General features: G+C 35.3%; 1 protein-coding gene across 2 annotated transcripts; it reads left to right on the top strand.

The window, feature by feature from the left end:
- The first annotated feature begins 12,902 nt into the window (after positions 1–12,902).
- Positions 12,903–14,630, top strand: LOC106387497 (transcription initiation factor TFIID subunit 15b-like). Of its 2 annotated transcripts, none has more exons than XM_013827358.3 (4): positions 12,903–13,162; positions 13,531–13,973; positions 14,116–14,252; positions 14,408–14,630. In XM_013827358.3, the coding sequence occupies exons 2-3, from the start codon at positions 13,570–13,572 to the stop codon at positions 14,204–14,206; spliced, it is 495 nt and encodes a 164-aa protein (XP_013682812.2). In that variant the 5' UTR covers positions 12,903–13,162; positions 13,531–13,569; the 3' UTR covers positions 14,207–14,252; positions 14,408–14,630. The 2 variants fall into 2 exon arrangements, with proteins under 2 accessions (XP_013682812.2, XP_048600838.1); XM_048744881.1 differs by lacking the exon at positions 12,903–13,162 and adding an exon at positions 13,291–13,419.
- The last annotated feature ends 237 nt before the right edge of the window (positions 14,631–14,867 follow it).

The following is a 14,867-nucleotide window of genomic DNA, read 5'->3' as shown; positions in this document are numbered from 1 at the left end:
AATCCATCGGGACATTTGTAGTGTGTCTTGGTCGGTTGGAACGGGACACGTGTAAGCACAGAAGATACGTGTATAGCTGCATGGTATGCTGAGACTAAAACTAACTAAATTAGGAGTATGGGGGTGTTGTACTTTGTGAGTGTTAGTATGCGGGTTCTCGATCCTGTACGTGTTGTCCTCTGTGGCTGCGACACATCATGGTTGATTGAAAGATGCTTGATACGTGGTGACACAAGAAGTGTCGTCACCGCATGTTATAATATATTAATATCAATATGGCTTATCTTAACTTTTGTTCTTCATTGTGTATCGGTCGTTACGTGCATGTTCCGTGACCGTTCAAACAATCAAACATCACTTAGAGATAGTACAATTAAAATACTCTTTAGTGTTCTGAAATTAAAATGATAATATAAAAGTATTCACCCAAAACGAGCAACTTCGAGGTTAGTCCTTGAACTACGTATACTCACCTCCACATATGATTAGCCTTGTTGATGTGTGACAACTAGCCAATGAAATACAACCCACGTTGACGGATGCACGTTGAAAACATTAACACAAATGTTAGAACAACATATATGTAGTAAAATTCGAATGGCGCCGGATGACGATGATATAGACGCGCACCCACGATAAATTAACAACAGTTTAGTAAATTTTGTATGGACAGCAATGCATATGATACTATAACGGAGAAAAAGAAACAAAATATGAGTACTTCAACAACGTATCAAACACATCCAGCATATGATCAGATCACAGTTGCAGCTTAACTTTAACTTTAATGATCCCATCTATTTTATTTCTCAAACACACTAATGTTTACCAATAGGCACGGGGCCGTGCCTGACATTTTCCAAACTAGAAGCAAGAAAAAACAAATTGGCCCCATAAGCAAATTAAGAGACTAAATGAAACTAACAGATTAAAAGTATTAGATTAACAAAACTCTACCAGTGTAATCGTAGATGATGTTGAAGAAACAAAAGACTTTGTCGCTTTGTTAATTGAGAGTTAAGAAATAATTAGAACACACTCGATTTTTTTTTTGTCAACATCGGAAAACAATCTATTAGGTTTGGTAACTGGTTCTATTTTTCTTTTTAGGCATTTATATAGGAGTTATTTTTGGGCTCATCCCCCTAGGGTGAACTTTTTTAGGTTCAACAGCCAATAGGATTTCATTATTTCAAATTCGATATCTTTTAAAAAAAGGAAACAAAATATTATCGAGTTATATTATGTTTTTAAAATAAAAAAAAAGTAAAAGAAAAATAGCAGCTACAGAAAAAAGAATTAAAAAAAAATTTTAACGTCGTCAGCAAAACACTAAACCCTAAATCTTAATCCCTAAACCCTAAACCCTTGGGTAAACCTAAACCCTTGGGTAAACCCTAAACCTTTGGGAAAAATCTAAACCTTTGGATAAACTCTAAACCCTTGGGTAAACCCTAGACCATTGGGTAAATCCTAAACCCTTGGATAAATCCTAAACTCTAAATAAAAACACTAAACCCTAAAATTCTAAACCCTAACTCCTAAACCCTAAACTCTTGAATGTTATAGTGTTTAGTGATTTTGATTTAGAGTTTAAGATTTATCCTAGAGTTTAAGATTTATCCTAGAGTTTAGGGTTTACCCAAGGGTTTAGGGTTTAGGATTTAGGGTTTAGGGATTATGATTTAGGGTTTAATGTTTTGCTGACGACGTTAAAAATATTTTTTTTGTAATTACTATTATTTTTTATTTATTCTTTTTTACCTTTTAATTTTAAAAAGATAATATAATTTGACAATATTTTGTTTTCTTTTTTAAAAGATATAGAATATGAAATAACACAATCCTATTGGTTGGTGAACCTAGAGGTTCACCCAAGAATAAGTCTTTATATAGTTAATGTTGATCATTAACCAATTTCCTTTTTATTTATTTTTCTTTTTTTAATAAGTGAAGTTAGTTTTTCTTTATTTTCGTTTATCAAAAAGTATTAACTAAAATAAAACAAAACATCTAACTAAGCATTTGAACACATGGCGTCTGGAGTAGGTTAAGTAACCGCTGCTAACACCATATGGGCTACTTAATTATTATGAAAATTGGCCCCAAGATTAATTTTAAACTTGTTGGCCCTCAAGCAAATGCCTGATTAGCTTATATCGACGCACAGCCCTGAATAGGCAGTAAATTTATATATTTTCCTATTTTATATAGTCAGATTCTTATCCTTATTTATCTTTATCTACAACCATTTTATAGCATTATCATTGAGAATCCCTTGCATAATCTATAAGCAGATGAAAATAATAAAATATATAAGACAAAAACTAAGAGGAGTCTTTTATTTGTGAGAAACTCAAATTACAATATTTGTCTCACACTACAAGAAAACACAAATTTAACGAGGAAATTTAACGAGGAAAAGTAATCTTCGTAACTTTACGAGGAACTTACGAGGAAATATAAAATCAACGTTATTTCTTCGTAAAATAACGACGAAATTATTTCGTCATAAAGTCGATGTAATATCACGTGGCTTTTACGAAGAATTACGATTTCCTCGTAAGCTCGACGTAAACATAGCATGGACTTTACGAGGAAATATTTTACATCAACTTAGCGAGGAAATTTGATTTGTAACACGTTTTTTTCGGCCACCTAACTAAATTTCGTCGTAAATTCCTAGGAAAATTACAACTACCAGATTCAAAAATTTCCTATAAATATGGACATTTGAACATCATTTTAAACACACCAACAAGAAGAAAAAAAACATGAAAGAAAAAAAAATGTCGGGCTCCAAGAATATTTTTGAGTTGCGGAGGTGGATGTATATGCATAGAGATGCTAACGGGAGAGTGACGAAAGAATACCTTGCAGGGCTGAAGACATTTATGCATTAAGCAGATTCCACACTACTCGCCCAAGAAAGTGGTAAGATGTTCTGTCCTTGTCGGAAATGCAACAATTCGAAATTGGCAAATCGTGAAAATGCTTGGAAGCATTTAATAAATAGAGGTTTCACGCCAAATTGCTTTATCTGGTTTCAACATGGAGAAAGTTATAATTATGATCAGAATGAAGCTAGTAGTAGTAATAGCAATTTTCAGGAAGAACCGGTTGATCATCAGTTGCATAATGAACATAGTTACCATCAGAAAGAACAGATGGTAGATTATGATAGGGTTCATGAAATGGTAGCTGATGCATTCGTAGCTCATGATGAAGATGAAGAACCTAATATAGATGCAAAAAAGTTTTATGAAATGTTAAATGCGCGAATCAGCCACTTTACAGTGGTTGTAGAGAAGGTCTCTCTAAATTGTCGTTGGCTGCTAGAATGATGAATATTAAAACTGATCACAATATACCTGAAAGTTGCATGAGTGAATGGACAGACTTGTTTAAAGAGTATTTGCCGGAAGACAATGTGTCTGCTGATTCTTATTATGAGATTCAGAAATTGGTTTATAGTCTTGGGTTACCTTCGGAGATGATAGATGTTTGCATCGACAACTGCATGATCTACTGGGGAGATGATGAGAAGTTAGAAGAATGTCGATTCTGCAAGAAGCCACGATTCAAGCCGCAAGGACGGGGACGTAATAGGGTACCGTACCAAAGGATGTGGTACCTACCAATTACAGACAGATTGAAAAGATTGTACCAATCAGAGCAGACTGCTGAAAAGATGAGATAGCATGCCAAGCATACCCAGACGGATGGTGAGATGACTCATCCATCAGATGCAAGAGCCTGGAAATATTTTAACAAAGTACATCCGGATTTCGCTAGCAATAGCTAGAATGTGTATCTCGGATTATGCACAGATGGATTTAGTCCTTTCAGAATGTCAGGGAGACAATATTCATTGTGGCCAGTCTTTCTTATGCCATACAACCTGCCACCGGAGATGTGCATGCAACGGGAGTTGCTATTCTTGACCATATTAATACCTGGTCCGAACCATCCAAAAAGGTCTCTGGATGTTTTCCTACAACCACTGATAGAAGAGTTGAAGGATTTGTGGTCTACAGGGGTGAGGACGTATGACTGCTCAACGAAGACGAATTTTACGATGCGGGCGATGCTTTTGTGGACCATAAGTGACTTTCCTGCCTATGGGATGTTGTCTGGATGGACTACACATGGGAGATTAGCTTGTCCATATTGTAATGGAACGACATATGCGTTTCAACTGAAGAATGGTAGGAAGACAAGTTGTTTCGATTGTCACCGTTGATTTCTTCCCATTGGCCATCCGTACCGAAGAAACAAGAATTTGTTTAGGCACAAAAGGGTTGTGAGAGACACTCCTCCTCCATATCTAACTGGAGAACAAATTGAAGTGCAAATCGACTACTACGGAGCTAACGAAACAGTTCGTTGTGGTGGTAATTGGCATGTCCCTCGTAATATGCATGATTCTTACGGTGTTCATCACAACTGGCATAAGAAGAATATATTTTGGGAGTTGCCATATTGGAAGGATCTTCTTCTGCGTCACAACCTCGACGTGATGCATATAGAGAAGAATTTCTTTGAGAACATCATGAATACAATATTGAATGTCCCAGGGAAGACAAAAGACAACATAAAATCGAGGTTGGACTTGCCGGATATTTGCTCAAGAAGTGAATTACATATAAAAAGCAATGGACAAGTTCTCGTTCCGATATTTAGATTGTCTTCAGAAAAAAAGTCGGTGTTGTTCAATTGGGTTGCATCAGAAGTGAAGTTCCCCGATGGGTATGTTTCAAATCTCTCTAGATTTGTTGAAAAGGGTCAAAAGTTCTCCGGGATGAAGAGTCATGATTGTCATGTCTTTATGCAACGACTACTTCCCTTTGCATTTTCAGAGCTACTTCCAACAAACGTACATGAAACACTTGCAGGTAGTATATTATAACGCAGTAATTTTATAATGGTTTAGTTTGCAATGATATATGACTAATATAATGTGTTTAATTGTTTTTGGAATATACAAGGCATTTGAACATTTTTCAGGGATCTGAGCACACACACTCTTAAAGAAGAAGTCGTGGAACAGCTTCAGCAGAACATTCTCATCTTATTGTGCAACTTGGAGAAGATATTTTCTCCGGGATTTTTTGACGTCATGGAGCATCTAGCTGTCCACCTCCCATATGAGGCATTGCTTCGTGGACATGTACATTACGGATGGATGTATCAGTATGAGCGAGCAATGAAATATTTGAAGGAAAAAGCAAAGAACCTTGCAAAAGTTGAAGGTTCTATAATTGCTGGAAGTTTGACGGAAGAAATTTCTCACTTCACATCGTACTACTTTTCGTCAAAAGTACGTACTCGGAAAAAAAAAACTCCAAGAAGATATGATGATGGTGGTGTCGCGCCAACATATGCAGTTGCTGGTGTTCCAGACATCTTTAGCCAGATTGGGCGACTCAGTGGGAAATTAAAAAATGTTTGGCGGTCGAATGAAGAAGTCGCTCATAATGCACACACCTATATTCTTCTCAATTGTGAGGATCCATTGATGCATTATTTTGAAAGGTAAGATATATGGACACTTGTAAACACCTATAAGTATAAATTGTATAATTGCCAAAGATTAATTAATATAAAATATGATTTTACAGCCTATTTGTTTCTCAAGTCGAAGAAACATTCACAGGTATTTCCACAAGTGACGTAGACAAAAAGAAAGATCAACACTTTATTAAGTGGTTGAAGAATCAAGTATTAACTCAAACTCTTAATTTTTTCGGGTCGATCAAACTCTTTTTCATACATGATCTATATTTTCAACGTTCTCTTTATTTTCGCATGTTGATTATGACGACGATGCAGATTATCCTAAGTGGTTACACGAAGTAATTCAATCTCCACTTGTAAAGGTCACCACATCACAAATGTATTTCATACGAGGCTATACTATTCACACATATCAGTATGGTAGACAGCGGGCGACCAGTAACTATGGAATATGTGTAAAAGGGGAAACAGATTTCTACGGGATCTTGACGGAGATTATTGAAGTCGAATTCCCAGAATATTGAAGTTTAAATGCGTCCTCTTCAAATGTGAATGGTTTGACCCCGTCGTCAAGAGAGGTGTTCGGTTTAACAAATTCGGTGTAGTTGATGTCAATGGTGGACGAAGGTACAATAAATTCTTTTTTTGCCATACATGAGCTAGGAAAATAAATTTATTTATATGTTTTCTTTATTTTATCCAGGTACAACAAATTCGAGCCTTTCGTCTTAGCTTCACAAGCAGAACAAATTAGCTTCCTTCCATACCCTCGGATGAGAGAATCAGGAATAAATTGGTTACCCGTGATCAAAGTTACACCTCGAGGACGAATCATCAGTGGAGAAGAACCACCATTGCAAGAAGAACAGATAAATGAAGTCAAGGAACCTGAACAAGAAATTGATGACATCCTTCTCATTGATCCGCATAATCATGAGTAAGAAGATCTTACCGACGATGCCACAGACGAAGCTGTTGAAGACGAGTTTAATGAAAATGATGATGTTTCTAGTGATGACGAGAATATCAATGTATCCGATTGATGTATTTGTTTTTAATAAGATTAATTTTCAAACTTAATGCATGTGATTTGATGAATTTAATCATGAAAACTATTTATATAATTTGACTTTGTGTAAGGTAATGGGAGTTTGTATTAGAAATAAGAGATTGAGATTGAAATTGTGGTTTTAGAATTTGAGGTTTGGAATGGAAAGAATAGATTGAGGTTAAAGGGATGATGGGGTTTGGAATATATGAAGTAGAAGATAAGGAAGATGGGGTTTAGGGAAGATGAGGTTTGGGGTTTCGGATTTTAGGGATTTAAACATATTCCTCGTAAACGAGGAAATAACGACGAAAAGAACGTGGGCCTCGCTAATTCCTCGTAAATAATAACACCGGTCTTGCTATTTCCTCGTACATGAGCGACCAATAAAAAAGAAGGAAAAAAAAGAAAGAGAAGAAAGATACCGGAATTATAGGAGAGAAGAAACAAGGCGGGACCTACGTAAGTCTAGCCTTGTCTCCGCCCACATGTGTTCCCGTATCTTTCTCCTCTTCTTTTATTTTCAAATCTTTCTAATTTGAGAAGCAAACTTGTGAGTAATTATCTCTGATTTGCAGAGTTTATCTTTGATTTGAGAAGCAAACTGGTGTATATTTATAGAAACCGCGGGCCTCGCTAATTCCTCGTTAATTCCACGTAAGCACAATTCGTCGTAAAGACGTCGTAAATAAAAACGCGGGCCTCGCTAATCCCTCGTTACACAACGAGGAAGTTACGAGGAAACAAAACGCCAGCCTCGCTAATTCCTCGTATAAAACAACGCGGACCTCGCTAGTTCCTCGTAAAGTTACGAGAAAATTACGACGATAACTAATTTCTTATATAAACACGCGAGCTCGCTCTCCCATTTCCTCTCCACTTCCTCTCTCTTTCGTAGCTATGGTACGTTCTCTCTCTATTTCCTCTCTAATTTGATTAGTTTAGGGTAGGTTAGGTGGTTAGTGTAGGGAATTTAGATAGGTTTACTGATTTTATGTTAATTAGTGTTGATTAGGTAGTTAATGTAGGGAATTTAGCTAGATTTATAGAATTTGTTAATTACTGTTGATGTTAATTTTAAAAATTAATTTTTTTTTCCAGACGATTCGAAAGAACAGACTTACTCCCCATTACAGACAGATGTTCGGTGAGTCTGGTAGTCGTTTAGACCCGTCGTCTTCTTCAGCTCCCGGTTCTTCTTCAGCTCCCGGTTCTTCGGGTCCGGAGACTGTCCCCGAGACTCAGCCTTCTTCTAGTGCACCATCGGTTCCTCATGTGCCTCCTCCGATGGCTCCTCCGACGATATCTCCTCCTATGCCTCCTCCGATGCCCGCCGAGATTCATCCCGATTTGATGGTGCCTCCGAGTGCTCCTTACTCGCAGTACACTGTCGAGGACATTCTCAGTCAGCCAGGCAGAGAAAGTTTACCAGTCATAGACCCCGACCGGCCGGACGAAACTTTGTGGTATGTTACATTAATTATTTTTTTTTACTTCTTTTAAAAAATTTTTATAACATTAATAAATAATTTATACTTTAAATTTGTTTTTTTCAGGTTTGGGGTTGACGCCGATGATGAAAAGTTACTTCTCCATGCCACATCCGAACTGGAAAAAGACGCCGATCTACGTCAGAAAGACGTGGTTCAAAATTTACGCTGTAAGTTACTTCATTAATTATATATACTTTAATTTTTTCATGATTTATATATATATATTTTTTTAACTAATTATTAATTTAATTTTTTTTTACAGCAAAAATATCATTGGTCCATGGAGGTCAATGAGAGGGTGAGGAAAGCGTTTTACGCGAAGGCGAAAGTTCGCTTGTTGGACACGGTCTCCAACTGGAAGGGTGACTGGATCGTGAAGGGATATGAGCGTGGCAAACCCACTGAGCTCACCACGGATGTGTGGGATGGCCTCATCCGTTATTGGCGGGATCCTGAGTCCATTAGAATCGCCCAGTCTTTCTCTGCCTCCCGTAACACAGTGGATGACCACGGCCACGGGCCGATGCTTCACTCTACGGGCCAAAAATCTCACGCCGGTGTCTGTTTGGAAATGGTAATTAAATATTTTATTTAATTAATTTTTTAATATATATATATATATATATATATATATATATATAATTTGTATATTCTAACTTTCTTAAATGTTTTTTAGGCCAAAGAGACGGGACAACTCTCGTCTCTTATGCAACTTTACGAGAGGACCCACAAGAATAAGGCGGCCCAATTTCTATATGGCAAGTCCGAGCAAATCTTCAACGTCTTGGTTGCTCAGGTTGACGACCGCCAGACCCAGCTGACCCAGCAGTCCACCGACGGATTACCCGTCACCTTATCCACACTTGAAGTGGATAAAATTTACGAGGAGGTAAATTTTTTAAAAAATTAATTTTTTATTATTTATTTAATTTAACTTTAAATTTTTACTAACAATATTTATTTTTTGTTTTTAAGGTTGTCCTTAAGAAAAATGGACGTACGTTGGGGATTGGTTCCGTCAACGATGTTCCGAGAGCGACATCGTCTTATGGTCAGACACAGGAAGATGAAGTCACTCAGCTGCGTAGAAAATCCGATCAGCTGCATAACGAGTTGGACTCGACGCGATCTGCGTTCACAGCTCGTATGGGTGGAGTCGATGGCTTCTTGGACGTTATAGCGGCCACAAATCCGGAATGAGAGTCCTTGTTGAGGAACATGCGACGACAAAATCTCGTTCTAGGCGAGTCATCATCCGACACACATGCCGAGGCAGATGTAGAGAGGAGGAGTGATGAATTCTACCGGGCGATGAACGACTCTTAGTTCTTTTTTCGGTTTGTTGTATTTATAAATTCAAAACTTATTTATATATAAAATATTTTTGTATTGATTTTGTTTTTAAATTTTAATTTTATTAATAAATTAAATAATTTTAATATTTTTTTAATTATATTTTTAAATTTTGTAAAATAATAAAACGAAGTGAATTCGTAGCTACTTTACGACTTATTTGCGTGGAAAGTGTACGAGGAAATAACGAGGAAGAATTAATGAGTACTTTACGAGGTATTATTTTCAACGTATTTACGTGTACTTTATGAGGAATTACTTTTGAGATAAATACGTGTAGTTTACGAGAAAATGCTTTTGAGGTATTTACGAGGAATTTTTACGTGGTCTTTACGACGAAATATATTACTTCGTCTTTACGACGAAACCTTTTCCTCGCTAAGTTACGACGAATTGGCGAGGAAATATGCGTTACGACGAACGAGTAACGACGAAACATGTTTTCTCGATAATTCCTCGTAAACCTTCTTTTACGACGAATTCACGAGGAATACCGCTGTCGTAAAACTTTTGTTTTCTTGTAGTGCCATAATCAATGGTTTAATAGTTTAAAAATATATATATTAAATAAATAAAATACACAACAATTGAGAAATTCGTATTGTTTTCACTTTTTATCATTGCTGATATTCTTATAAACCACACAATTTACCGTTTATCTAAATTAGATCTAAGATTGATTTTTAGTGATTCTTAAATGCAAAATCATTTTTTAACGGGTTTTTTTTTTTCAGAAAGTAACAGTTTATCTATACGATTTCTTTTGGGGTTCTACTGTTCTATACGAATCTTCAGCTTTTACTGTGATGAGAACTAATAATAGTCATGCAAAACATGATCGAATGAAACGTGACCATGAAACAAATGAAGAATATGTCTCAAGGGTATATTGTCCATAAACGACCATAGTGAGGCATCCCACTTACATTCTGTAAGGTAATTCGCGTATGTTAGCCATAGAGTTTGTAAAATGTAATACATTTTTCTGTTTTCAAAATCATATTGAATGAAACTTTTCTAAGTTCTTTAAAAATATATTTGGACGTCCGAGGGCATATAATAAAGGTTTTATCATTCATTGTTCTTACAGTTTTAAAATAATTGTTAATGTGTAAATTAGAAAATCAAAAGTAAAAATGAAAGAGGGTGAGAGGTGATGCATGGATGGGAGTCCCAAAGAGAATCGAATCAGCTCAGTTCCTTTTTTGTTACCTACTTTACTCTTCTCCAAGAGAATGGACTCCAGATATTAATTAGCAGCTTCCCCTCTTTTTACCTGGCTAATTATTACAGAACAAATTAATTTGTATTTGGAAGATTGTCTAATTTTCCTTTGTTTTAGTTAATGTTAAAAATAAATATAGGAATAAACAGCGAGAGATATAAAGGGAAATTAAAGTGAGAAATAAAGGAAAAGACGGTCAAAACGAAAACATCGAAGGATTATTCCATCACCATCACCCAAATTTATCTTTATTGAAACTCACTATTTTGCTTCATCCCTTTTGATTTTCCCTTTATCTTTTCTTTTCCCCTCTTTTTATGTTTTTTGACCCATAATTATATTGTAATTTTACATTATTATATTTGTTTGGTTTTCTCATTTCTATCCAATCCACTCTTGTCCACAGTTTGATATTTTGATCTTTTTAGGACAGACATCTAATCTATAATCTATGAACATGACCCAAATATTACAAATTTAATCAATGAGCTAGAACAAAGGGTGGTCGAACAAAAATAAACGAAATTATAGATTAATATATTTGTTATTTAATTATTATCCATCGCAAATGATGCGAAATACTGCTTCAATATTATATCTTTAAACTATAAGGTGAAACAAAAAACATATATCACAATTTCTAAACTATAAGGTCCCTTCTTCTTGATTAACATATAATTCGAAGTACTTATAAGTTTCAGTTATATTCCTTTAGACGATTAATTATACATATTTGAAGTCAAACAAAGAAAGAGTATGTACATTGGATACATACGGCAAATCTTTGCATGCAATGTACATGAGTGCATCTTATCAAAATCCATTATTACATTGATCATTCTGTTTTAGGAAATTCACAGATATTGTTACGTTGCCGCTAAGCAAAGGAGAACTTGTATTATAAAATGCTATCAAAAGTAAAGAAGCACAAAGATAGTGAATATTCAAAATTCAAAAGTAACATAGATTTTTATTCGTGTCTTGGATGTCGATTCAGTTGCCTCCTAAAGTATAAATGAAAGAGACTTACCACAATGTAATTGAGAGATTAAGCCACCTTTTCTATATCAACCAAAAGCTTATATACCACGTACAAGATACCGAATCGATTCTCTATTCAATAGCATCTCTTTATATATGTGTACACCTTTATCTGATTTCATTTCATTTAGCATTTTGTTTCTAACTGAGACCTTAGAAGTTGATATCTCACACGATCTATATGACTATATTTCAAGAAATGTATATGTTTTTGTATATTTAGATGTGAATTTGACACATCTGGGTTATAATGTTATTTATACGTATATAGCAACTTAACCTATCACAAGCATAGGGTACTTCATAATAATAGTACTTTACATGTACAAAAAGATGTAAAATGAATATATACAAGGTGCCATGGGTCATTCTGTTGTAAAATCTAACCATGTTCCGCGACATTCAATCTTTTAAAAATCAAAGCTCGGGATACCACACAAAAACGGTATTCGACAATTTATTTATCTGCTTATTTCGTTATCTACCAATGTTAATATTTTCCAAAGTATGTTAAGAACAAAGAATTTTCGTGGCATATTTTGATATATATATGATTTTAAATTGTAGATGTTATTAATTACAGTTTATTTAAGGAAACCAAAATTATGATAGGAAAGGAACGTCGCCTAGCTAGCTACTTAAATTAAATAGTATTGTTCATAGGCAACTAAATGATGAGCTTCCTTGGTGTTGAAGCATATAATCATAAAATTAAAAAACATAGTTATCAATTGCATTAGAGATAGAGGGTCCAAAAAGGTTCCAGTCAAAGAACTTTGGTGTAGAGCAAGAGGTTAACAAGATCTCTTTCTTTTAGTTGGGTGTGGGCTCCTTAAGCTGTTTGGTGGCTTCTTGTCACTCTTAATTACTTAAAATTGCATTATGCATGCTTTGACCCAAGATTCTCACCAAAGCATATTTATTTTATGATTGATTATATCAAAATTCTAACTAAAATATAACTATCATGTGGAAATGAAGCGAATAAGAGACGATAAAAATGAGAAGAGACTAAAAGAAAGAGGGGGGGGGGGGGGGGGGGGGGGGGCATATCAAATGAAAAATCTATTTGTTGAGTTTTTAATCTTGAATAAACGAAAACAGCCATAACATAGGGCATAGCTATAGCCTCTATGTTCATGCATCAATTTAAATATGTCACATATACAAAACATTCAAAGCCATGGCCAAAGCAAATTTTTCCATATTTTAAAATTTCAGGGCTTCAGAATATCAGCCGAAATTTCACTTAATTAATTTATATATTCTCTTTTTTTGTTTCTCTCCTTTTGCTAAAGTTTACAATTGAGGTGAAGAAAACGAAAAAGTTATTATTATTTAGTTAAATTTTATTTTTCTTAAACGAGACACCAGTTGTTCTTCTGTGTTCTATTTAAGAACATCCACTTCACATCCCCTCTCAAAGCCTCGTGTCTTGTTTTCTTTCACTAAACACATAATAAGATAGCTTCCAAGTTCATCAAGGTCAGTCTATTTTTATTATTTCGTAACTATTTGATTAAATTATATATTGATCTCACAAATATATAGCTAAGTCCAGAACTAGTTGGAAAATAATACGTTATATGTAATGAATATAATAAGAAAAACATATAATACATATCCACTATTAATTTCTACCTATATATATAGTCTTTAACCACACAATTGATTTCTTTGTCCCAACTTTTAAAGAAAACAAGAGTTCAGTACATAAGAAATTCATTTTCATTAGTTGCATGGTACTTAGCATCTTTTTGTTTTCTTTCGAATATGGAATTGTCTAATAAGAATATTCAGATTTAGTTGCATCTCTCTTTTTTTGTAGTAATGTTTTTATGTGCATGTAACAGAAATAAACGTAAGCGCACGCATACAATAATCTATCAAAGATGAGCAGACCCGGAGACTGGAACTGTAGATCATGCACCCACCTCAACTTCCAGCGCCGTGATTCTTGCCAGCGATGCGGTGACTCCCGTTTGGGTGCAGGTGGAGTCGGTGGCTTAGACTTTGGTGATTTCGGCGGCAGAGGTATGTCTGCTTTTGGATTCACCACGGGCTCCGACGTTCGTCCAGGTGACTGGTATTGCACAGTTGGAAACTGCGGGACACATAACTTTGCCAGCCGCTCCACCTGCTTCAAATGCGGTACTTTCAAGGACGAATCCCTCGGTGGGGGCGGCGGCGGTGGCGTAGGCGGTCCGGTCATGTTTGACGCTGACGTTATGCGGTCTAGAGTCTCCGGCAACGGTGGCCGCTCCAGCTGGAAATCCGGTGACTGGATTTGCACTAGGTACCAAATCAAAATATTTTAGATAATTATACCGGTGATATAATACATCGTTTTACACGTAAATTATTCATGTCAAAGTTTAACCGATAGATATTTATTTTTTGTCAGCAACTGATAGATATTTTAATTATTGGAAATACAGGCTTGGTTGCAATGAGCATAACTTTGCAAGCAGAATGGAGTGCTTCAGATGCAATGCACCAAGGGACTTCAACATGAGAACCTCTTTCTAAGTTACACAATAATGCCTTTGAAGTAGCATTGTTTCCAATCTCTTGGGTAATAATTCAATTTTCTATATTGAATATACTATATTGTTTGATAAGTAAGACCAAGACCGGAAACTAAGGTTTTTTTTTTTTTTTTTTTCACCACCACTAAGGTTTATTTAAATGTGTTTTTTTCTTTCTTTTCAAATTTGATATTTTTTTCAGGCACCGCTTCAATCAATGGAAAGGGAGAAAGAGGAGCAAGATTGAATTAAAGATGATAATTTTGTTAGATGTTATGAGAGCCAATATTGTAACTTTAGCTGTCGTGCTTTTGCATTTATAATATTTCTTTTTCGTAATTTTCCTTTTCAGTTTCTTTTAAGAGTTTTATTATTCTAATCATTGTACGCTGCATGTCTTTCTTAAAAGAAGATTCTCTTCTCAATTTCATCGCTTTATACATGAGTTGCTACTTTTTTTTGTTTTTTTGTGTGTCCAGCCTTTTCAATTCTAAAAGACTATAGCATAGGGCCGGCTATAGTTCTATCACTCTGTCATATATCAGTCACTTGAGTTTTAGCGTTCATTATAGATATTATGATTACGAGTTATCAACCTAGTGAGTATTCGACCCAAAAAAAACAAGTAAAAAAAAATCAATTTAGTGAGAGATTCTTGCATG

Source organism: Brassica napus, chromosome C1, assembly GCF_020379485.1.
Source record: "Brassica napus cultivar Da-Ae chromosome C1, Da-Ae, whole genome shotgun sequence".
Classification (NCBI taxonomy): Eukaryota; Viridiplantae; Streptophyta; class Magnoliopsida; order Brassicales; family Brassicaceae; genus Brassica; species Brassica napus.
The sequence above is the reverse complement of the archived record's forward strand: the minus strand, read 5'-3'. Positions and strand labels throughout refer to the sequence as shown.

Bases quoted from the DNA above. Each gene is read 5' to 3' on its own strand.
- LOC106387497 (XM_013827358.3), top strand. From the start codon at position 13,570: ATGAGCAGACCCGGAGACTGGAACTGTAGATCATGCACCCACCTCAAC. The intron at 13,974-14,115 runs GTACCAAATCAA...TTGGAAATACAG, and splicing joins GGTGACTGGATTTGCACTAG to GCTTGGTTGCAATGAGCATA.